Consider the following 24409-nt stretch of genomic DNA (forward strand, 5'->3'; position numbering starts at 1 on the left):
TTTGAGATTTAGATGTTGAGAGGTTAAGGTCACTGGCTTAGGTCTTTATTTAAGCACTGTGGGAAAGATTTGCTTAATATACAATATTAGGAGGCCTTAGCAATAAGGATTAAAACACAAATTATTTTCTTTAATGATTAGTTAAGGTGTCTGTCTATTGGGCTGGAGACTGACCCCAAGGCTCTGTACCTCTACCACTGGACTATCCCCAACCTATGGTGTCTGTCTGAATGAAGATGAGCTTTCTTATTGGCTCATGCCCCTCTTTTCCTTCTCTCTGATGATCCCTGTCTCTCTCTCACACATGCACACTTACAACAGTGAACAAGGCATTCTCGCAAGCTGTCAGAGTTGGAGGGGAAGTGAGGGAATTCATCAGGAGTGTTTCCCTGTGGAATGACTTCATCCCTGTCTGATAAACAGGGTGATTCAGGATGGCATGCCAGGGCAGGTTGCTAGTCTGTCCCTGAAATACGATCACTGTATTTTTTACAGCATTCCTTTTTTAGAAGGTCTTAAAATACAAAAGCCTTTCCTTTAGGTTAGAGACACATCCCCCGTGCCCTCGCCATCCCCCACCCCCACAGTCCATGTTAAGCTGCAGAAAGGGGCTAACCCTTTGCAAGCCCGTTCCTAATTTGATAGCATGCCAGAAGGTAACACTGAAGCTGAAGATCGAGCAGCTTTGGGAGTACGTTAACAGTGAGAGAGAAACAGGTTCATCTCAGGCGCGTTCCAAGGCAGGAAAAGACGTCTATAGAAAGTGATTATACTAGCACTGGGGGACATCTGAGGACACTAATTTGACATAGAGTGTATGAATTCCAGTGGAGTTGGGAACTAGGGGAGGGAGCCAGTGGGGAAGGGGGTATAAAGATGATTAAGATGGATTAGGATGTTCTATATGAAATATACAAAAATTCAATTAAAAATTTACCAAAAATATGTGACTGTAATAAACAACTGACCCCTGTACTCTCTGACCAAAGAAGATGCTGGGGTGTCAGGGGATCAGGCGGATGGGTACACTGGTCCATGAGATGGCAGTGTACAAGCACCATCAACAAGGTGTTCTCTCCTCATCTCCTTCCTCCCTTGGGACAATGCTGGCTAAATCGTGTCCAAGTAAAGCGGCTATATTGGATAAACATGTTCCTTTACAAAGAAGAGATTAGTCAAGCCCCGTGGACTGGGGGAAGTCACAAAACACAAGAGGCAAGGGAGTATTGGAGAGTGAACTCAGATCAGAGGTTATAAAGCTGTGAGAGGACCATTCCGAGTACGGACATCATCACCTAGGTTGCCATTTGTTATTAAACGCAGGGCCTTGGGTTAATTCTCAGCACAAACTTCCATGATGGGTCTGTGAACACTGTTTCTCTGCTGGACTCAGAGTTGGATTAGATCCCTCCTGGAGACCCAGTGTGTCAGCCCACACCTTTGAAGTTGCTTTTCACAGGAGTTCCCAATTCCCCAAGTGAGCAACAGGCAACACCTTTGTGTTACTGTGACCTGTCAAACCCCACTCCTTCACTCATCATAGCGATGACACTGATGTTCTTCAGGCCTTGAAACAAATAGGAAGGTAAAGAAAATTGCCTTTACCTTAACATCCCAGTGGGCTCTGGGAACCTCATGAACTCACCAAAAATGATCTGTACCATGGAACTCTCTCCTCTGAGGCATACGGCATCTGTTGCCATTTATAATTTATCAAAGGAAGGTGGATCAGTAAGTCTATTGGTACTTTCAGTGTTCAGGCTGTACTGAAGATATTTAAATGCAAAGAAAAGTGAAGTAGGGATATTGGAGACCCTGTGTGATTGAACTAGATACCCACAACCTCCAGAAATAGAACAGTCAGGTCCAACTCAGTACTGCAATCGCGAGTTTTTCATTTGTTGTGAATGTTTTGTTTTATTCTTCGAAAATTTCATACGTGTATATACTGTGTCTTAGTCATATCTACCCCTCCATCCCTTCAACTCACCTCAAGCCCCTCCCTCACATCTCTCACCCAACTTCATATCTGCTTCCTTTTTAAAATAACCTAGGGAGTCCAATCAGTGCTGCCCATATACGTGCGTGACGGGGCGGTAACCACTGGGGTATGGGCAACCTACCAATGGCCACCCATGCCCAAAGAAAAGCGACTCTCCCCCACCCTCAGCAGCCATCAGCTGCCATTAGCTCTTCAACTAGGGGTGTGGCATCAGGAGCCCCCCCCCCATGCTCAAATTTTTAACTGGTTTGATCTACGGGTCTTGTTGAGGTAACCACAGCTATACTGAGTTCATGCATGTAATAGCCACAGAGACCATAACTGCTGTTCAGAGTGCTGAGAATAACAGGTTTTTTAAAACGTGCTATTGAATTTGACTGGCCGATTGATTGTACTGACTGAATTGACTGTGGCGTGTGTGTGTGTTGCTAGAGATTAAGCCCATGGCCTCATGTGTGCCAGCAAATGTGTTTTACCACTGAGCTATGTTCCCTGTCTTTTTTTAACTTTTTAAATTTTGGTAAAGGGTCTCACTAAGTTACCTAGGCTGGCCTTGAACTTGCAGTTTTCCTACCTCAGCCTCCAGGGTAGCTGGAATGTATCATCCTGCACTCACTATCAATTCTGTCTAAAAGTTTAAATTGGAATCCTAGACATTGTTTCAGAGTGTGAGAAATGGGAGAAATAATGCTGGGAAAGACATGATGATGTTGAGTTTTAGAGCTAGACAATACCAGATAAGTGTCTTGAGTGGGATACTGCCAACACCTTTGATAATATTGGCATCCATTTCAGATGAGACAGCACATTTGTAAAACTTTGCCTGATACACAAGCAGCATTCAATAGGCATTGATCTTTCTGTTTTTAAAACAACCAAATGTGTTATGGGGGCTGAGGAGGTAGCTTAGTTAATAAAGTGTTTACTGCACATTTATGATGACCTGAGATCAATCACCAGAATCCACATAAAAAAGCAAGGTGTGGTAGCAGGTGCAGCACTAGGGAGATAGAGACATGTGGGTCCTTGGGACTTTTTGACCTGCCAGTTTATTTCAATCAGCAAGCTGCAGGTTGGTGAAGAGAGCCTGTCTCTAAAAACAAGGTGGATGGCACCTTAGGAACTATACCCAAGGTTGACCTCTGGCCTCTCCAAGAACTCACACAAATATATGAACACACACAAAAAGAAAAAAAAATCATAAGAGACAAGAAACAGGAAACATGTTTCCCATGATGTAGTCAATAAAAATTCAGTCTTTTAAAACCTATCCATAATTCAGATTTCCGTGGGAAAATTAAGATAACATGTGTTTTAAAAACAGGCCTTCACTAATGAAACTAATACAAATCTGGTAGAGGGAATATATAACTTTAATATTAAAAAATAAGCAAGCCAGTTATCCACTCGCTACTTCTGGTGCCCTATGTGGACTCTACCCACCCCCGCTTCAGAGGGCAGTCGGTAGGCTCTAGCTCAGTCTGTGGTTTTCCAGTCTAAGAAGCTGTAAATTTTATAACTCGGCACCCTGTGGTCAAAAGCTGCTGAGTGTTGTGTCTGAAGGCAGGTGGTCTGTGAGTTAAAGGTAGACATTAAACAGTTCAACTGAGGACCTGGAAGTGTTTAAGGAGGTTGCTTGCCAGCTGTAAATTAGAGACCCGATGCCAGTTGGCTGGAAAATTCTCTGGATTAAAGCCAGTTAAGTAGACTGAATCATTGGCAGTCTTTGCAAATTTGCACATTTAATAGCTTGGCTGTTTGGCCTGATGTGCAACATGGGGAGGCTCAGAATTGGCATCGGCTGTGATGCAGTGCCATCATGACAGTACTGATGTGGTGTTCCTGGGACTGGAGGCTGTTCCCCACTGTGCCGAGGGAAGACACCGAATACTCTTGACAGGACATAAATTTTCATATTTATTCTCTGAGGCTCATGTCCTGCATTCCTAGAGGATGCTAGAGTCTTAGCTGTGTGAATGTCTGTATATCTCTTTCAAGGTCCTCGTTTCCCAGTGGCTATCTGCCATTAAGAGGAGTGTGATGGTCACACTGAGGTATTTATGTAGACAAGGTCACCAAACCTGGGACTATAGTTTCCCTCCACAAGAAAGGGATAAGCCATTGTTAGTCAAAGAACCAGTTAAAGAACTTAAAGGGTTTTTCTGTTTCTTAACTTGATTCAATTTGGGCACAGCTGGTTTCATGGTGATTAGACCTAAACAGGGCACAGAACCTTGTGCCCTAAGAGTCCTATATTTTATTTAATGATGTGCTGAATTCTTAATTATTTAACTCAAAGGGCCTTGAGTTTTCATTATGCAGTGTGCTCACAAATTAGACAGTCCTAACAGTGGAATTGATTGATTTATCAAAATTCAGGATTCACAGAGGTTCTGTAAGGCCAAGTGGACAGTCTGTTTCCAAAGGAAGAGCTGTTTGAAGCACAAATGGTAAGAGACAGCATTTCTGCTGTGTGTTCTGATCTTGGTCACTCTCCTCAAATGAAAATGGTGAATGTGGTGGGAGAGATGCCTCAGCTGTGAAGAGCATCACTGCTCATGCAGAGACCCCGGGTTCCGGTCCCAGTGCCCAGGTCAGGCAACTTAACTCCCGTAACTCCAGCCCCAGGGGATCTCATGGTCTTTTCTGGCCTCCAAGGGCACCTGCACGCATTCACACACAATTACACAGTAAAAAAAAAAAAGAAAATCAATTTTTAAAAAGGGCAAAGAGTACGTTGTCTCTTATTGAGAAGCAAAGAATATTCCACAGAGTCATCTTTTATATATTTGCCTTGGTGTCTGTTGAAGTTCGTACTATTTTTCAAAAGATCTTAACTGGTGCTAAAATCCAAAATCGTCTTTGTGTTGGTTGACATACTTTTTCTAGCCTCCATGACTGTTCATATAATTACATGTGAATTTATCAGTATGTAGACAGTAAAGTCCAGCCTTGAAGTTTTTTTTTTTTTAAGTTAGGGTGCTTTTAATTTATTTATGTATTTACTAAATTCATTGTCAAGTTAGAAAAATAGATATTATGTGTTTTTGTATGTCAATGTCTATAAAATCAATAGAACATACACATAGTCACTATGGGTTTTGTGAGTTACTAACTTGAAGTTGCATGTTTCCTTTTAAATTTACTACACAGTATGCCTTTTTTGTCATCTTGTCCTTTTATTTATTATTTTATAGGAAATGTATTAGTTCCCTATTGCTTTTAAATATTCAGTACTCTTACTTTTAGCTCAGATGAATTACTTTTTCGAGGATCCTTTCCTATTTTTATTTCAATGATGGGGAAAGTGGAAAATGTGTCTTTTTGTGAGGCTTAGAAAACCTCAAGGGAAAACTTTTGACTCTATGGCTCAGGTCTTCACCAAGATATTTTGTTAATTAAATCTGGGTGTAGTGAATGGTGCATATTTGTCACCCCAACAGAGGACAAACCCAGGCTCAAAACCAAAACAGTCCCAGCACTAAAGAGGCAGAAGCAGGAGGTTCAGGAGTTCAAGCCCAGCCTAGGCCATGTAAATAAACATATAAACAAACTGGAAAAATGGTAAAAACTAAAATTTTGATAATGCTAGATGATACCTAGCAAGCTGCTTTAAGTGGTCATGTGGTTTAGGTTGTCAAGTGACAGTTTCACAGTTACAGGTGGTTTCCCCCTGCAGGGTTCAAAGCCCTTGGCTTCTAGCCTATTGGGTGACTGTGTCTGAGTGACCTTTGCATGTGGACTGGCCTCACCTTCTCTCTCATCTCCCTCTTCCCTCTCCACTGTCTGATCGTGGAAGGCAGAAGTGAGCCAATGGTGCCTAGCCCAGGACAGAAGCAGTAACGAGAGGTGGTGGGCTATGAGGCAGGGCCTGGCCTGTTTCATGCAGGTTCTGAGAAAAAGAAGAGTCCATGGTGGCTCTAAGATCCTGCGGTGGCCTGAAAACCCTGGAACAATAGACTGACATCCCATGAGAATCTGAGAGAAGACGAGCCTTTCTGAAGACAGGAGGAAAGATACGCTTCATGGTGGACTTGAATGTACCTTCCAAACAGTCAAATTTAGAGGCTAAGTGACTAATGGGATGGGTGAATATAGAAGTCAGAGTGGGTTTTCATCTACAACTGTGCACCCGTCAGTCACACATGCTTCGCTTGAAATTTGTCTGATTTAAGTTTGCGGTTATGAACAGTAAATAGATAGGGAAATAGGATTAACTAAAACAACAACAACAAAACCCCAAAACCAAACAAAAAAACACGCATGATTGAAGGTCACTGAAATTGGATAAAGAGAGTTCTGCTTAGCTAGGGGGAGGCAGAGAGTCAGCAAGTGTTTAACTATTTGTAGAGTAAGATGTAGGCTGTTGACAACTTGGGTACAACAAGCTGTCCTTGAAAGAACAGCTTTAGTGATGTGGTGTGGAGAGTCACATCTGACTTACAAAGATCAGGGTGAGAGAGGAAGCTGGAGAGGCTGAAGCTTAGAGGAATTTTTGTTTGAAAAGGAAATAGACAAAAGGGGTTTGTGTTAAAGGGACCCACCTTAAACCTTAACAGACAGAAATACCCTGTTTTGGTGCTAATGAGCTATTAAAGGGAAATTTCTGAAAGGCTCAGGAGAGAGAACCCAAACTAGGAATGTCCTAAAGTAGGTGATAGAAAATGAAATTCAGCAGTGTGAGACATGCTGGTTATTTATTTATTTATTTTGAGACAGGGTCTCCCTATAGCCCCAGTTGTCCTGGAACTCACTATGTAGACCAGGCTGGCTCCAGTTGTCCCTGGAGAGGGAGATCCGCCTCCCTCTGCCTCCCAAGTGCTGGGATTAAAGGTGTGCGCCACCACGCCCAGCTAACTTTTATTGTCAACTTGACACAAGCCTAGAGTCACCTGGAAAGAGGGAGCCCTGGTTGAGAAACTGCTCAGCTCAGTTCAGCCTGTGGCCATATCTGTGAGAGACTCTTTTGATTAATGATTGGTGTACAAGGAACCAGCCCACTGCCCACCATGGGCAGCACCACGCCTAGGCAAGTGGGCCTGGGATATATAAGAAAGCTAGCTGAGCACTGGCCAAGGAGCAGCGTTTCTCCTCCATTGGTTCCCCCTTCAGTTCCTGCCCTGACTTCCCTCGGTGCTGAATCATGACTTGAAGTAGAAGCCATATAAACCCTTTCCTCCCCAAGTTGCTTTTGGTCATGGCGTTTAGCACAGCAAGAGAAAAGCCAACCAACCAGCTCTCAAACAGGAGCCAGACGAGACATCTTAAAAATGTTTAGGAGTTGTTCACAGATACAGAGGCTAGTTTACGGCAGATCGTTTACTGTAACTCATGTTCATGTGGTGCCTCTGTTATCCCCCCCGTATGATCTCTGCGTGGAGACAACAGCAGTCCAAAGCATTACATTTGACACACTGCTGTAATTGAAAGAGCAAGTGAGGTAAATACCAATAAGCAGCAACACTGCCTTCTCTCCTAGTTTGATTTTTGTTGCTGTGATAAAATACCTGACAAAACACAACTCGGGGAGAAGTGGTGTATTTAGCTCACATTTCCAGGTGATGGTCCATCACAAAGAGCGTTTTCAAAGAGAGAGGCTAGGACTTGGGGAAATTTTGATCCCATAAGGTTCAAGTACCAAGTTAAGACTGATTTATTTATTGGGCACACTGCAGTTATCAGACTTCTACCAGACTTTTCTATACAGTGTCACAAAACATTCCTCCAAAACCACTAGAATGCACTTTTTTTTCATTAAAAAAAAACAAGCAAACGTGTGCAACCATCATATACATGATGAGTTTTTAAGTAAAATCTGCAACAAAACGTGTTCCTGCCCAGTACTCTCTGTTGCCTTGTTTTTGGTGTGGGGAGACACTCTTCTGAGCATCCTCTTTCTCTAGCTATTCCCCTTTCTTCCCTTTCAGACTCAATCGTGAAAATAAATAACTGGTTTTCTCCTGTCCCATGAGTCTTGTGGAAAATTCTTTACCACCAGAACTGGGCATGACTGCATATATAAGAAAAACAGCCTATTGCGACTTAAAAATAGGAACCCCTGGGTCTACCTCCATCTGGTGGTGTCCCACCTCAATTAAAGTTGGGTGGGCAGCCTGCAGCTGCATCACTGTACCACACTAGTCCTTAGGATGCTACCACAGGCTTCCTTGTTGCCAGTAGGGTAAATGCCTCTAGCAACATTGTGCCTAGCAGCATGATCTCACAGCCTTTTTGAAGTTGAATCTCTTCTAATATATAAAATGCCAGGCCCCAGTTTTGACTGTATTAGAGTTTAAGTGCCTCTGTGTGTCTCTCTGTATGAGTGTGTCTGTGTGTGTGTTAGTGTCTGGGGAGGTCAGAACAAGTTGCCAGATCCCCTTGAGCTAGAATTAAAATAGTTGTGAGCCACCCAACCAGGATGCTGGAAATCAAACTCAGGATCTCTGCAAAAGCAGAATGCATTCTTAAACGCTGACCCATCTCTCCATCTGTCCAGTCCCATCCCCTGTCCCCCGACTGCCCTGTTACCTGCTCAGCCTTGAACCTAGTAAATAGACACTTTGAAAAATTTTTTGGAACCCCCACTTGCACTGTACAAGTCTCTCTGAATGGGATATACTATGGTTTGGGAAGTGCTTTTCCGTGCTGAACTTCTACATCTCCCTAGTCAACAGAGTATATAAGTTCATTTGTGATCAGGATAGACCACAAACATAGAAATTCAGTTTCAAGTGTTATCTGTGGAGCAGCACTGTGTGTGTATACCATTCTGGGTTTTAAATTAAGGGTGAGACCCAATGATGTAACTTTCTAAACTTTATTTTTTACTATACACACATGCGTGCATGGCACACATATGAAAGACGGAGGACATTTGTGGATTCAGTTCTCTCCTTCCACATTTATGTGAACTGTAGGGATTGAACTCAGGCCATCAGGCTTGGGTGACAAATGTCTTTACCTACTGAGTCATTGCACTGGCCTCTCTTCATTATTTTAAATGAATATTTGCTTTATTGATGGTGATACCTTTAGTTGAGGTTTGTGTGACTATACAAAATGAATTATGCTTTATTCCTTAACATCCATCTAATTCAATTATGATCCTAGGAATGTATTTTATAGTGTCACAAGAGACCTTAAATCCATATAAATGATCTTGGGAACAAGATATAGCCCAACTTTAATACCAAAATGACATGCAAATATCATTAAAATGTTTAGGAAGATTTCTGCAATTCCAAGGTCCAGTCAGTATACTGATCTCTGGTTTTTATCTCACACTATCCAGATTCTGATGCAAGGCAAGAATCCAGGGATTTCTTGGAAGTATGCGCTTCCCAAGGTCATGAATGGAACCCAGCCAACCACAAAAAGATACCACCACACCTGGAGCACAGTGCAGTCCGACTGCTCCGTCTCCTGTGGGGGAGGTAATTGTTTTCTTAATTCCATCGTACCCATCTATCTCTGCTTAAAACAAGTTCTTGTAATCCAGGACTCTTTACTGTTACATACTTTAAGGCACCGTCTTACCCAGGAACCATTGCTTTAAAAAGATGCCATTGTGGGGCTGAGGAAATGGCTCAGTAGGTAAGCGCACAGGCAAGCTTGAAGACCCGAGTCTTTGTGTAAAAAGCCAGGCATGGCTGTGTGCCTATAAATCCCAGCATAGGGAGGCAGAGACAGGTCAATCCAGACAGCTCACTGACCAGGCAGCCTAATCTCAATGACAAGCTAACGGTTCAGTAAGAGAGCCTGTCTCAAGGTAAGGGGTGGAGAACGAGAGAGGAAAACAGCCAATGTCCTGCTCTGGATACTGTGTAGAAAGGGCATGGGTGTGTGCACCCATATTCACACTCACAGGCATATACCACACACATACCCTAATATTGCACATTAGGGGAGCTTCCTATTATAAAGGAACCCATTCTTATAAAGGTCAATTCAGCCACAACCAAGGCTCGAGAATTAAAAACCTGAGTGGCTGGAGAGATGGCTCAGTGGTAAGAGCACCAGCTGCTCTTGCAGAGGAGCTGGGTTCGAATTTCTACATGGTGGCTCACAACTGTTCGTAACTCCAGTTCCAGGGGAATTTGGCACCCTTGTCTGACCTCCATGGGCATGGCACTTACATACATGCAGACAAAACACTCATAAGAAAATATTTTTAAAAGCCTGAAACTGTGGGAAAAAGTCTAAAAATGCATTTGTTCATAAACATGATTATAGAAGGCAGCGTTGTAATAAGAGGGAATGTGTACAAGGTAAACTAAGAACCCGGATACTGTAGCCTTCCAACCCCTCTGGGGTAAGGTCCACGGAGGCTCTCCAGAGGGAAATGGATGATGTGGGAAAGAACTGTCATCCACGAAGCAGGCAGAAGGCAGACCCTTCATTAGGTATCAGAAATGTCACAGGTTTTTAGGTAAGTCCATCGTTTGCACAGTTGTCCCTGTGGAGACAACGAAAACTGCTAAGTGGGTCCATGAAACCAAAGCAAAGGATGGAGAGAGCGCACTCATTTCCTATTATTTAGAACTCCTGGTGTGACCAGGTGTTGCGGTGCATGCCTTCAATCCCAGCACTCAGCTGGCCAAGGGAGGTAAATCTCTGAGTTTGAGACCAGTCTGATTACATAGTTCCAGGTCAGTCAGTGCTACCCCCATCTCAAAAACACAAAAGAAAAAACTCCTAGTGCCGGTAGCCTTCCTTATTGAGCCCATTCCACTGAGTAAAATGAGGTCTCTTAGAATCAGGAACAGGGCCAAGATGCAGAACAGAAAGGCCTCCTGTGTGTGAGGCTGTCTTTAGGTGCTCATGCTCATTAACAACATACAAGGAAGTAGTTTTCAAATAGATATAATTGAAAGGTAATAAACTTTCATTAATGAATACTTAAAGGTGATGTGGTATAAAGAAGGGACACCCCCATACCCCTTATTCAGCAATCACCAATATTTTGGTCTATACCGTAAGTTATTTTTTCCAGTATAAAACCCATGTGTTTGACAGTGTTGGACATAATCCCTAAATATTGCTTTTTTGATGAGCAATACTGCAGGGAGGATCCGCACTCTCTACTGTCACTGTTCTAGCTTCCTTTCTGTCACTGTGATAAAACATTCTGACCAAAAGCAACTTGAGGTTTATAAAAAGGGGTGGGGTTGATTTCAGGTTACAGTCCATCACTGAGGGAAGTAAGTCAGGGCAGGAACTTGAGCAGAATTATGGAGAAAGGCTGCTTGCCTGGCACTCACTCACAGGCACATACTCACTAACCTTTCTTAGACAGTCCGGGACCACCCACAGTGGATGTGGCACTCGTACATCAGCTATCAATCAAAACAGTTCCTCACAGATATGCACACAGGGCATTCTGATAATGGGAAATCCCTTACACCCTCCTCAGGTGACTCTAGGCTGTGTCGCACCCTGTGGAATTCCCTTTGCCTTGAGCAACCACTTCTTGTGGTTACCAGGCCATGATGTAGCCTAGACATACAAGAAGGGTCCAGATAAATGCATAGAAGACCATTGTGAACTTTTGGAACTCCTAGTGCAATTTAGATCCGTGCCTCCAGAAAGAAAGCCTGCTTTAACCCTTTGAGTGCGGCTGTCAGCCGTTACAAGAGAAATTGTCATTCTCATCATTTCTCAGATTCCATTTTAAGGAAAGTCATGTTGAAAAAAAATTTAAAATAGATCCTATTTGAGAAGCTAAAGTGATTATTCACAAAAATTTTTGTGCCTCTGATGGGAAGTTTTGAACACTGGAATCAAGGCACTGAGAGGATCCTTAAACACTTAAACTGGGAACCTAGTTCATGGGTATGAGTTAATATCCAGAGTTCAGATTTTGCCTATACATGCATGCTTATAGAAGTGTATGATACTTCATGGTGAAATAGAATCCTAGGTTTTCACATGTAATTCACTAGTGGCTTGTATGTACATATGCGTGTGCTTCTCTTTATAAAGGGACTATAGTCTCTCTGTTTTAAATAGTTGTATTTTTCACTCTATGGTCCTATCTACTTAAAAAACAACATATTAAAATTACTAAAGTATGAAATCTGTTATCTTGGGGAGAAGTGGAATTCAAGTGGGTTGAAGTTGTATCCAAAGGAATTATTTTCACAAAATATTTGGATGTGGTATCTTAAATAGGATATCAGAGCACTGGTGAATACCACATTAAGCTTGGAAACCAAATCGAATGGATTTTCTGTGATTTCACAGTGTCCCTTCTAATGTCTTACTAGGCTACATGAGCATCAAGGCCATTTGCTTACGAGATCAAAACACTCAAGTCAATTCCTCATTCTGCAATATAAGAACCAAGCCAGTGACAGATCCCAAGATATGCAACGCCTTCTCCTGCCCACCCTAGTAAGTCCTCTGGAAATGTCTGTCTGTGCTTGTACCTTTGTTATTGTTATGAAATAATAAGAAGCTGACTGTCCATACTTCCAATTGAAAGCGATTCAAAAGTAGGTGCAATGCCTAAAAGAAGAGGAAAAAGGTAGAGGTTGGATTATGTGACTTTGAAGTATTTGCTGTAGGTGTTTTGCTCTGCAAGTTTAGGATACAATGGTTTCTTTCCACACTGGGGATTGAACCTAGGTCCTCATGCATGCTAGGCCAGAGCTCAACCACTGAGCTACAGCCCCAGCCTTTTTTTCTTTAACTTTCGAAGAGACCCCTGTCTTTCCAGAACTGTTTCAAACAGATATTTAACATATGATCCTATAATAGTTAAATTTAGATGTGGTTAAATGCTTAACTTTTATGTAGGTCATCCAAGAAGTTAAGAATCATAATATTATGCAGACCAGGAAACCTCAAAAGCAAATTGCACAGTAGCAAGACACAAGCTACAGAGGTAAAAGCCAACTGGCGACTCGCTCACTGATGATGGTCCCTCTGGGGCATTTGGTGGATTTGCTCTCAGACTCATTTTGGCCACACCATTGTTTGAAGACTAATTTTAAGTAATCTTCCCAGCCAACTTGAGTCTCATCTTATGTGATTCATCTTGAGCCAGATATATTTATATAAAGCAATGGTGTGCTCACCAGGGTTTCAGATCATTTTAATGAGTGGTATTGGGTTTGTGGTAATGAAGGTGTGTGTGTGTGTGTGTGTGTGTGTACACACATGAATTTCGTAGAAAAATACCATTTTGTAGGCAAATATTGAAATTATTAATTTCATAATGTTTTTAAAGATCTTTTAAGGTACAAATAATTGTATAAATATGAGGAATTATTTTATTTGATACTTTGACTAAGATAGTATGGGTTATGCGGTGTTTTTAAGGGTACACATAGGGGGCTAGAGAGAGAGCTCAGTTCTTAAGAACACTGGCTGTTCTTGCAAAAGACCTGGATTCGCATCCCAGCACCCACATGGCAGCTAAGAACTGTCCGTAACTCCAGAGTGTTTTTAAGGGTACACATAGGGGGCTAGAGAGAGAGCTCAGTTCTTACACTGGCTGTTCTTGCAAAAGACCCGGATTCGCATCCCAGCACCCACATGGCAGCTAAGAACTGTCCGTAACTCCAGTTCCAAGGGATCTGACAGCCTCTTCTGTCTTCCACAGGCATTGCACAACATGGGTACACTTACCTACATGCAGACAATACACTCATATACATAAAATAAAAAGCTATTTTAGCCGGGCGTGGTGGCACACTTTTGATCCCAGCACTGGGGAGGCAGAGGAAGGCAGATCTCTGTGAGTTCCAGGACAGCTGGGGCTACAAAGAGTACACATAAACCTAGCACTCTTGTCTTTAATTCACATAATGGGCTTGTGGGAGAAACTAGAGTAAAAAAAGTTATGGGACTAGGGAAGGTGATAGATTTCCAAAGGAAGTTCTAACCAGAACATACTTAGTTTGGAATATAAGATCAAACCAATAAGACTAACAAGCTAATGGTACATTTTTCATAATTGTTTGGCCTTTCAGATACCCATCAACTCATATGACCAATGATCAACCCAGGTTTTCTCTTATGATATGAAACCAAGTATATCTTGACCATAAAAGAAATAGGCTGGAGAGATTGCTCAGTGGTTAAGAACACTTGCCGTTCTTCCAGAGGACCCAGGTTCAATCTCCAGCACCCACATGACAGCTAACAACTGTCTTCAACTCCAGTTTCAAGTAATCCTCCACCCTTTTCTGACCTCCATGGGCACTGCACCACATGCAAGCAATACATTCATACATAAAATATTTCAAAAAACAGAAGACATAGGGAACTAACAATTTCCCCAGTGGTCCAACATGTGATTAGCACATAGTGCTCTTGAACCTTGTGGACTCATCTGTATATGTGCATATGAATGTGTGTTTGTGTGTACACATAGAATCGGAAGCCTTGACTGGCAAGCTGATAGTTTCTGATGTTAGGACTTCTTCCCATCACTGGTTATGCCATCCAACCAAAGGGAATCTATTGCTATGTATGGCTATGTAAGGAACATGCTGATGTTATCTGCAACTTCTACCACTTCCCTGACAAGCATGTGTAGAAATGATATTCCATAAAGAACCAACTTGCTTTATAGAAGCAGAGCAGGAACCTCGGCAGGATCCTGTGCTTTCTTCCTGTGTTCTCCTCCCTTATCAGTGTCAGTATTTGCCATAGGACACTGGAGTCTTGCAGGGACTCTTCCCCAAGAGCAGACTAGAAAGGAGGGTCTAGACTCTCAGAACTATAAGGACAAAGAATTATCTAAGTTAACTCTTTTTGCCTTTACATGTATCAGTGATGTTTAAGTACTTGCTATGTGCCAGACCCTGAGCTGAGAACTGAAGTCACGAGGTGACAGCGTATGGCTCCCACCACCAATGAAAATCATCCACAGGAAGAGTGCAAGCCATGGGTGTATTGGGCTACACACGATAAAATGTTAGGCGTCAGAGAGCAGTAAAGGTTACAATAGTGCCATGTGGTTTTCTGAAGATCTTATATAGTACAAATAATTGTATAAACACAAAGAATTATTTTACTTGCTACATTTTCCTTGCCTATGTAGGATAGTATGGATTGTGCAATGTTTGCAAAAACACGCATACTCCTAACACTCCTGGATGCTTAATTCTCTAGACTAAAAGTCCTTAATTTCACATATCATCAGGCTCATGGAGGGAATGAGAGGAAAAAAATTGTAAGACTAAGAAAAATGAAATTTCAGAGGTCTCACCAAAGCATGCTGGGTCTTACTCTTGGGTTTCATTTTCTAAAATGATCAGTACTTAGCATATTCATAATCTAAGATCAGCTTTAGGCATTGCAGCTATGAGTCAAATGTGCACAGTCAGATCTGGTGGTCTCCCTGCAACTCATGTAATTTCAGTCAGAAGTAGTTCTTAAGTTAGAGTTTCCAATGATTGACACGTCAACTATGCACCAAGTCTTGGACAGTTCCAAAAAACTGGTCTGGCAACCTTCAAATAAATAGCATGAGGTTAGAGCTCTAATACATCAGTAAATTTTAAGATTAACCAGAAAACCATCCACTTAGAAATGGCTGCTGCAGCTTCTCTGAGTACACGTCTCCTCTCCTGCACAGACACCCGCCTGTTGTCACCTTGGTTTTCTTCCACTGGGCTTGGTATAGTTTGGGTTAGTCTGGGTTCCCGCACTCTTCAGAGAGCACCACCTCTATTCTCATAGCCTTTTCACTTCTGTATGGAAGGGCTGTAGCTACATTAATCTCTCCAACCCCAATGCTTCTCAAAGTCTGACACATGGTTAAGATCCCAACCAATTTGGCTGGATGCATTTTTCGGGTACTAAAAGGTATTTCTTTCTGTGCATAAGGCAGAAATGTGTTTTTTATTTTTAATGTTTTTAATGTGTATGAGTGTTTTGCTTGCATGTATGTACATGCAATGCCCGTGGAGGTCAGAAAAGGACGTTGGATCCCCTGGAACTGGAGTTATGGTTTTTAGCTGCCATGTGGGTGCTGGGAACTGGACCCCAGACCTCTGCTGCAACCAATGCTCTTAACTGCTGAGCAGCCTCAGGAATGTGTTTTTGGCAAAAGTGTATGGTGATCAAATATGTCTCTTTATATCTGGACTACAGGAGTTTGTGCTTCCACGTCCACCACAGGACAGTTGGTATGGATGCGCTCATTGGTTGTAAAGTGGATCTCAGGCTTTTATTACACAGTTAATCATTCACAGTGGCTGCTTGAGAACAAAACCTTGACTTCAAGGAAAGTAATTTTGCTTTTCCCTGAAAGCTGGATGCCAGGCGAATGGAGTGCATGTAGCAAGTCATGTGCTGGGGGTCAGCAAAGCCGGAAGATACAGTGTGTGCAGAAGAAGCCCTTCCAGAAAGAGGAGGCTGTGCTGCATTCTTTCTGCCCAGTGAGCACACCCACTCAGGTTCAAGTCTGCAACAGCCATGACTGCCCTCCAGAATGGAGCCTGGGGCCCTGGTCTCAGGTAACAGGGATAGATTTGTAAGCACTGGTGTTGATCTGCATGCAAAACCAAAGCTGCAGGTTTCGCCCCAAGAGACTGTTAGCTGTGTGCATCTTTCCAAGAGCCACACTGGCGTACACTGAGGGGTGCCTGGCAGCCTTCATTCCTGCCAGTGCCTTTAGTGATTTTTACACAACCTGAAGTTTTGGATCCCCTCTACCAGAGCTTCAGCAACCCCTTCCCAGTCTAGAACTTCTTTGTGCAGAGATCAGGTAGGAGAGACTAGTGAATGCAGCTCAAGAGGGATTCGCGTGTAGAGCTGAACCCTCCAGAGAAAGTGGAAAGATGCAAAGAATGAGATGGATGGGTCCACAGGTAAGGGTGACGGCCACCAAGGCCAACCACCTGAACCATCCCTGGTGTGGTAGAAGGGAAGAAAACCGACTCCTGCCATTTATCCAACATCCACACATGTGCACCCACAGAAATAAAAGAACAAGACAGGAAAAAGAATTCACTTATGCTTCAGTGGTAGAGATGCAGAGCTCAGAGTATATAGAGGAGATATGCTTGAAGTGTGTGGTTGTCACCCAGCACAGCATTGTGTGCCTGAAGACATGTATAATGACCTGTCATGCACAACTCCCGCGTGGACTGCAGGGCTAAGGGTCTCCACTGAGACTAGGCTTATCCCAGGAGATAACATGGAGGGGAATAGGCCCTCTTGCACCTAAAGCGTAGAGGAAAATATTCTCCAGAGCACATGACACAAGATAAATGTCAGGGTTTTCCTACCTTCAGCACCAGCACCATACTTTGTCAAGTGCAGGTAGATGTTGTAATGATGTGACTTAGCAGCCCTTCAGCACCAGCACCATACTTTGTCAAGTGCAGGTAGATGTTGTAATGATGCGACTTAGCAGCCAGTGGCCCCAGGTCCGCCATGCTTCCCTTTAGAGGCTGTTCTCCCCTGGCAGACTCTCGCTTCTAAGTTCAGCAACACAGCACCAAATCCCCAGGTGAGGTGAGGGAAAGGCTATTGCTCAAATTAGGACTGTATTTGTTAGGGGACGATGGGCCAGGACTGGAGAGGACTATTTTGAACATACTAATGGGTACAGGGCATAAATATAGTTGTATGAAGTATTGAGTTGACCTTCCTTTGCAATCAATAATTTACAAAATGAGAATTCAAAAGGTTGGTTTACCCAAATATATATGGTGGACATGAACCAGAGTGTCAAATGCACCTGAGGAAGTATTTTGGTTCAAGAATCGTGCTCCAAATTGCACATGGATATATTTTTTGAATGCTAAGACTATGTCTTGAGTACTTTGGTGATCAATATGAAAATTTGTTACCATGATCTAGTAGGCAAGGGCTACATCAACAAATCAATTCCTTCTGCAATCAGTATAAACATTTTGCTATTCTGAAAAAGAATTGCAAACATAAATAAGATTTGATCAGCCATTCCAAAATTCCATGTGACAGAGTGGCCTAAGGTTCAGGGCTTATTCCATGGTTGGGTATCACACTCAGTCACTGGCTCATGTCTTTCTTAGTAGATGACAAAAATTAACTTGTAAGACTGGTAGAGGGTTGTGTGATAACAGGCTTCAGTTTATATCCTAAAATCTATCATCTTGAATATATTAAAGGTCCCTAGGGTCATGGTGTGCTCATTATGACATCAACTCCCTTAAGAGTGTGCACTCTGACCAGTGAGAACATATGCTCATCTTCTGAGCCCATATAGGGCTACGCCCAGCTGATTCCTCAGGCACTGAAGGCCCCATCTCATTTGGTCCTGCAGAGAGAAAAAGAATGCAAAGACCAGCAAGGTGGTCCACTCCTCCTGGACAAATCCCTGTGTAGAGCCAAAGTCTAAAGTGATCTTGTTAAGTTTTTAGCTGCTCCTCTCATAGCAAACAGTCTATCTCTCACCATACCTATTTTACAGAATTCTCAGAAAGACCTTAAGAATAAAGCAAAATTCCCACTGTGAAGATTCGCATGATGCAAATTGATTCAGGAATTTTGATGAGTGCTATGTCCTCTGCCCAGTAGTTAGCACCGTGCCCAAGGAGAGCAAGACTACCTGTTGGTGCTGATGACCACGTTCATATTCAATGTGCACATACTTCTGTTATTCTCCTTGATGGAGATACAGTAACACTCCTTTAGCCAAACACTTCATGACAGAAAGACAGTCCATCAGTGGACAGGTCATCCCCTCTTTCCAGTTGGTACCACCTACCCTGTGCAGAGACCAGCCCCAGCCTGGTGACAAGCAGAGTGCATCTTCCAGCTGGGGGACACAGCAGCTGCTGGCTCTGCGGATGGCTGAAGTGATAGCTAGTCATGGGGTTCTCTCTCCTGGGCCTCTGGACAGAGTTATCCCAACGCAAGAGGCTTCTCCAGATACTTTTTTCAAATGCTTAAAAGAGTTTTGCACCCATTCCATCAATATGTTCTCAGTATTCACCCAAATGAAATTAATCTGAAATGAGACTCAAATGGCCCTTTTTTTCTCCAAGTGTTCCAAGACCTGTGGCCGGGGAGTCAGGAGACGTGATCTTCTGTGTAAGAACTCTGCAGCCAAGACTGTCTCTGAGAGTCTATGCTCCAGCAGCACCAGACCTGAGGCACAGGAGGGGTGTGTGCTGGGACGTTGCCCCAAAAATACCCGGCTACAGTGGGTCACCTCTTCCTGGAGTGAGGTACGTGTTTAGGTGCACTACTGGGGGCTTATTTTTATAAATACTCAGTTCACTCACCCGCACCCACAAGGTTCTTTTGTGTTGCATGTATATACCAGGTACCTACTACGTGCTGGCTGGTCACTAAATGTTCATAAAGCACCTTTAATACTAGTCAGGCCTATGCCACAGTAAAGATGTAAAACTTATAAATTACACATAGAAAAGTCTGTAATATCAGAAAGCTCAAAGCTGACCAGGGACTGATTGTAGGACGAATCCAGATCAGGGGATACCATCCCAGAAGCCTAAAGGCTGGAGGTGGAATCTCGCAGGTAAGCTGTCCTTGATGGATATGCCCTTTCCCATGGGAGAGGAAACAGGCATGTTCAGTAAAGCCAGTGGTGTGGTGCAACAGCCCAGTAGAGATGAATCCTATGTTGTAGGCAACAAGGGGAAACATTTTCCTGGAGGAGCAGACTGCGATTTTAAACGAAGTGTAACTGTTGCAAAGCAAGGAAGGCCCTTGAGTGGGTAGTACAGTAACGAAGACAAAAGGTTAAAAGGTTTCAAGAGTAGAGAGAAGTCCTTGAAGAGGTGGTTGGTACCTTTAAGCATTTATGGGGGTAGGAAAAGAAGATGCCCTCTTGATCTCTGGCTTGGGACTCATGGTTGAATTTAGAACGAGCTCTATATCCAGTGTCTAGAGTACACACTAGTAACAAATGGGGTCTCTTACTCTGAAGGAGATTATGGTCTGGTAAGGAAGATAATACCAAAAAAGAGGAGAGAAGTAGTCATAGTTGGGTGATATGTTACTTTTCTCATGACTGTGATAAATTACTTGGCAGAGGCAACTTGAGGGAGGGTTTATTTTGGCTCACAGTTTGGGGGTGACTAAGGCAGCTGGTAACATTGTGTTCACAATCAGGAAGCAGAGAGAGATGAAGGTTGGTACTCAATGCCATATTTCCTTTTATTCAGCTTATAAATGAGGTAGGAGTAGGTTATCCTACCTCAGTTAAACCCTTCTGGAAATACTTACAGATATAGGCTCCACCTCATTCTATATCTGGAGAACTTAACAATGAATTTCAACAAACCACAGGCAGTGTCTATCATCTATCCTGTTAGCCACACACTATTCCATCAGTGCACTTTTATGCAATGTCATAAGCTCTGACCCATGTCAGGAATGAGATACAACAATATGGCTGTCCCTCTCCTCTTCACCCATTTTTTTTTAAAAAGATGCTATTAGAAAATGAAAAACATGCCCTATTTGAAATCAGCTATCAGTAGTTACTGTGAGGGCAACTTTGGGCTGGCCTCCCTTTCTTCTTTACAATGGAGCTAACATAGCTCCCTCATAGTTCACAATATTAATATTGATGTATTGATATAATCATCATTTATTTCTTTCAGGCCCTTATATATTAAATAGTTTAAGATACTCTCTTTTCTCCTCCTCCCCAGGATTAAGTTATATCTAACCAATGGGAAGGAGGGGTAAAAATAAAGGGGAATTATTTGACAGTGGTTCTGTCCTAATAATTTTCTTTCCTTGAGTCAAACTCTCCACTCAGAGTGGCTGCAGGAGACCCAGACATTGAAACACATGCTCAGCTCTGATCTTTTACCAAGAGCAATGGAGGCCAATGAAAAAAAGAGTATTTTAAACTATTACAGGATGATGTATGAGGCCTTGACAAAGTTAATCAATGGCCTGGATCTCACATCTGAATGGCAACTCTAGTCTCTGAACAAGGGATCGCTCTTTGAGCTCTATGACTCGAGGGAGGTCATTGCAATGTTCTGCCCTTTGGTTTCCTTACCTGTAAAACAAGGAGGACCTAGCTGCTGTGTCCTCAAGTCCCTCAAGGATGTAGGGCTGACTTTGTGTGGACATCTCAGCAGATTTTGACTGGAGCTTTGCATGCCTATACCACTGTTCTTGGCTCCTAGTGTTCCACAACCTGTGGTGTGGGTGTGAGGAAGAGAGAACTGAAGTGCAGTGAGAAGACCTTGCAGGGGAAACTGGTAACCTTCCCAGAGCGAAGATGCCGCAATATTAAGAAACCAAACCTGGAACTGGAAGAGGCCTGCACCCAAAGGGCTTGCCCAGTATACAGCATGGCAGCTGGATGGTATTCGTCACCATGGCAACAGGTAGGTGCCTACAGATTCAGGAGCCTGATGTTCAGGTGAGATGCAACAAAGGAGGCAGCCTGCCAACCACTGTTCCTAGTTCATCAGCAGAAAGGGGTTTGCATTTCTGGGTCAGTTCCACCCTTGTGTGAACCTGGCCAGGTTATGCAATCTGTTAACCTTGGTTTTTACACCTAGAAGAATGGGAGGAATGAAGCAATGACTATAAAGTACTGGTCCTGTCACCTGGCCTGCCACATTAGCTGCTGCTGCTGCTTTTAAATCCCCACTTCAGATTAACCCCCCTTAGCACACACTGTCTCTCCTCAGCCTTGCATCCACCCTGTAGTAATCATTAGTGGCCCAATTTCATGCATGAGAAAGGTTAAGTATTAGAATAGTTGGCCACCCAAGTTTTAAACTCACCAAGTGACGTGTTTTTCTGGGAACATTTGGTTGAAACTAATCACAGTGGTCCAGGATTGGTAAATGAGGCTCTCTCAGAACAGGGCAGGTGCAGGAAACTAAGGGTATGTTGAGATCCTTGGGACATGGTTACAGCAGATGATATCTGGTTCACAGAACTTACTGATCAGAGGGAAACTACTCACCTCACCCTTAAACACGGGCCCTGGTGGTGCCTGTGTATATATAGAAGTAGGCACTGGAGAACCTGAAACTAAGTATGAATGAGAGGAAACTGGGTGTGCTCGAATACTTCTAATTGACTAGGCATAACACCATATATGTGTTATATGTACACACACGTGTTTCTTGTTTAAGTTTTATAATTTAACATTTATAAATTCTTTTTATTGGTATGAAACCCATTACTATGTACAATGACTATAAAGATTTTCACATGGGTCAGTCACATACTTTGATCATATTCATCCACACTCATACACTAAAAGTATTTTTTAAATGTTTTTATGCGCCTGCATGTATGTAAGTGTACCATGTGAGTGCAATGCCTACAGGGGCCAAAAGAGGGCATCAGATTCACTGAAGCTGGAGTTATGGACAGTTGTTAACCACCATGTGGGTGCTGGGAACTTAACCTGGGTCCTCTGCAAGGGCAGCCAGTGCTCTCAACTGCTGAGCCCTCTCTCCAGCCCCAACCTTCTGTATTTTTAATTGGACAGTGGAATCAAAGGTGTTTAGAAAGTAGCAAGTACCCTGTGCCATCATGGAATCTGTCAAAGCACCATTCTAAAATATCTCTGACCATTTTGTCCTTTTCTGTCCTAGTTTAAAACTATCCTCATCTGCCTCCAGGCAGAGATTGCCTGGAATTCTTGTAGCCATGAACCCTAGCCATGTCTGGGTTTGTGTCTCTGTTCTTAAGGCTACTTCTAAAGCCGGTCTCTTTTCTTTTATGAGCCACATAAAATATATTGTTGGGTAAGACAGGACTTACCTAAGACCTGATAGGTCAAACATCTCATGCACACCAGGATGGACTGGGACTGAAAGCAAATAGGCCTGGCTCCAGACCATGTGTTTCACTGGCAGGCACCTTGGCCATGAACTTGGAGATTGCTTCTGTTTAATGTTACTGACCTCAGAGAGGACACCATCTGGCTGAGCATCTCTGACATCTTCTCTTTCCCTCCTTGGCAGTGCACAGTAACCTGTGGGGGAGGGGTTCAGACCCGCTCTGTCCACTGTATGCAGCAAGGCCGGCCTTCTTCAAGTTGTCTGCTCCAACAGAAGCCGCCAGCGCTCCGAGCCTGTAACACGAACTTCTGTCCAGCTCCTGAAAAGAGAGGTAAAGGATCTCATCTCTATCAATTTTACCAGTTTTTTAGAAAGCTTTTCCAAAGCTCATCATATTTGGTTGTGTCACTTGTGTGTTGCATGATTCTAGACACTTTGTTCCCATCGACATCTATGGGACCCTGTTCTTAGGTTTGTACAAAGTGCAAATCTGGGGTAGATACTCTCAAAATTTTCTATACATGTGTCTGAACACAGACTTTCATCCCATAAGGCTTTTCAGCCACTTATTCTTGGGAAATGGTCATCTTGCCAGCCTCTTTGATTTTTTTAAAGATATGGCTCTGTTTGTGGATTGCGTGCTTGCCTAGCATGAAGGAATCCCTAAGTTTGATTCCCAGCACTGCATAAAACTGGGCACAGGGCATGCCTATAATCCCAGCATTTGGGAGGGGGAAGGCAGGAAGATTACAAGTGAGGTAGAACTCACTTGGCTACATAGTGAGTTCAAGGCCAACCTGAGCTACATGGGCCCTTCTCAAAAAAAATTATTTGTTATATGTTAATATAAAAATGAGGACTGGAGAGATAGCTCAAGAGTTAAGTGCACTGGCTGCTCTTGCAGAGGACCCAGGTTCAATTCCCAGCACCTACATGGCAGTTAACAACCATCTGTAACTCTAGTTCCAGGAGATCTGATGCCCTATACTAGCCTCTGCAAGCATTGTACACACGTGATGCACTTAAATACATGCACTACTCACATACACATAAAATAAAAATAAGTTTTTGTCTTTTTTGGTTATGAGCCTGAGCCTTTATGGCTACACCAGCTCTCCAGCCCATAAAATAGAGTTTTAAAAAACAATGAACAAAAGTTACAGTAAGAGCCGGGTATGGTAGCACGATCCCAGCACTCTGGAGGCAGATCTCTGCGAGATCAAGGCAAGCTTCATCTATAGTGAATTCCAGCCAGTTGGGGCTTCAGGGAGACCCTGTTGCAAAGAAAAAAAAACAAGGGAGCTCACATTAGTTGACAAGACAGATAAATTACAATCTATTTAAATGACTATATGTTGTCTTATGACCACACCTTAAATGTTTTCCTAGCCAGTTCAAGTACAGGGCAGTGGGTACTGATGGGTAATTCACGACTAGGCTTTACAAGCCCAACTCATTTTAAAGGAATCTGACAAGCACCAGAAAGTATTTTTCAGGCTCACCAGATATTATTACGCTAAGGAATCTTTAACACAGGTTTTCTAAGACGATCCAGTCTCCTAGCCTACTTTTTCTAATTTGTGGCGAGTCAGACTTGGGACTGCTACTCCCTTCCTCTCCCCTGTCCATCTCACTTCCCATTCGAGTTACCATTGATCTGCTGCTT

At 43.0% G+C, this 24409-nt stretch overlaps 1 protein-coding gene across 1 annotated transcript in view; it reads left to right on the plus strand.

Moving 5' to 3' along the window:
- Positions 1 to 24409, plus strand: part of Adamts18 (ADAM metallopeptidase with thrombospondin type 1 motif 18) — a 161630-nt gene that overhangs the window by 131445 nt on the left and 5776 nt on the right. Inside the window, exons 17-22 of the mRNA XM_008822946.2 lie at positions 9294 to 9435; positions 12268 to 12394; positions 16269 to 16473; positions 18994 to 19176; positions 21121 to 21324; positions 22927 to 23074. Coding sequence (XP_008821168.1) covers positions 9294 to 9435; positions 12268 to 12394; positions 16269 to 16473; positions 18994 to 19176; positions 21121 to 21324; positions 22927 to 23074 — 1009 coding nt within the window. The remainder of the gene's footprint in view (positions 1 to 9293; positions 9436 to 12267; positions 12395 to 16268; positions 16474 to 18993; positions 19177 to 21120; positions 21325 to 22926; positions 23075 to 24409) is intronic.

The sequence above is a fragment of the Nannospalax galili genome, unplaced genomic scaffold (assembly GCF_000622305.1).
Source record: "Nannospalax galili isolate Female #2095 unplaced genomic scaffold, S.galili_v1.0 scaffold568, whole genome shotgun sequence".
Classification (NCBI taxonomy): domain Eukaryota; kingdom Metazoa; phylum Chordata; class Mammalia; order Rodentia; family Spalacidae; genus Nannospalax; species Nannospalax galili.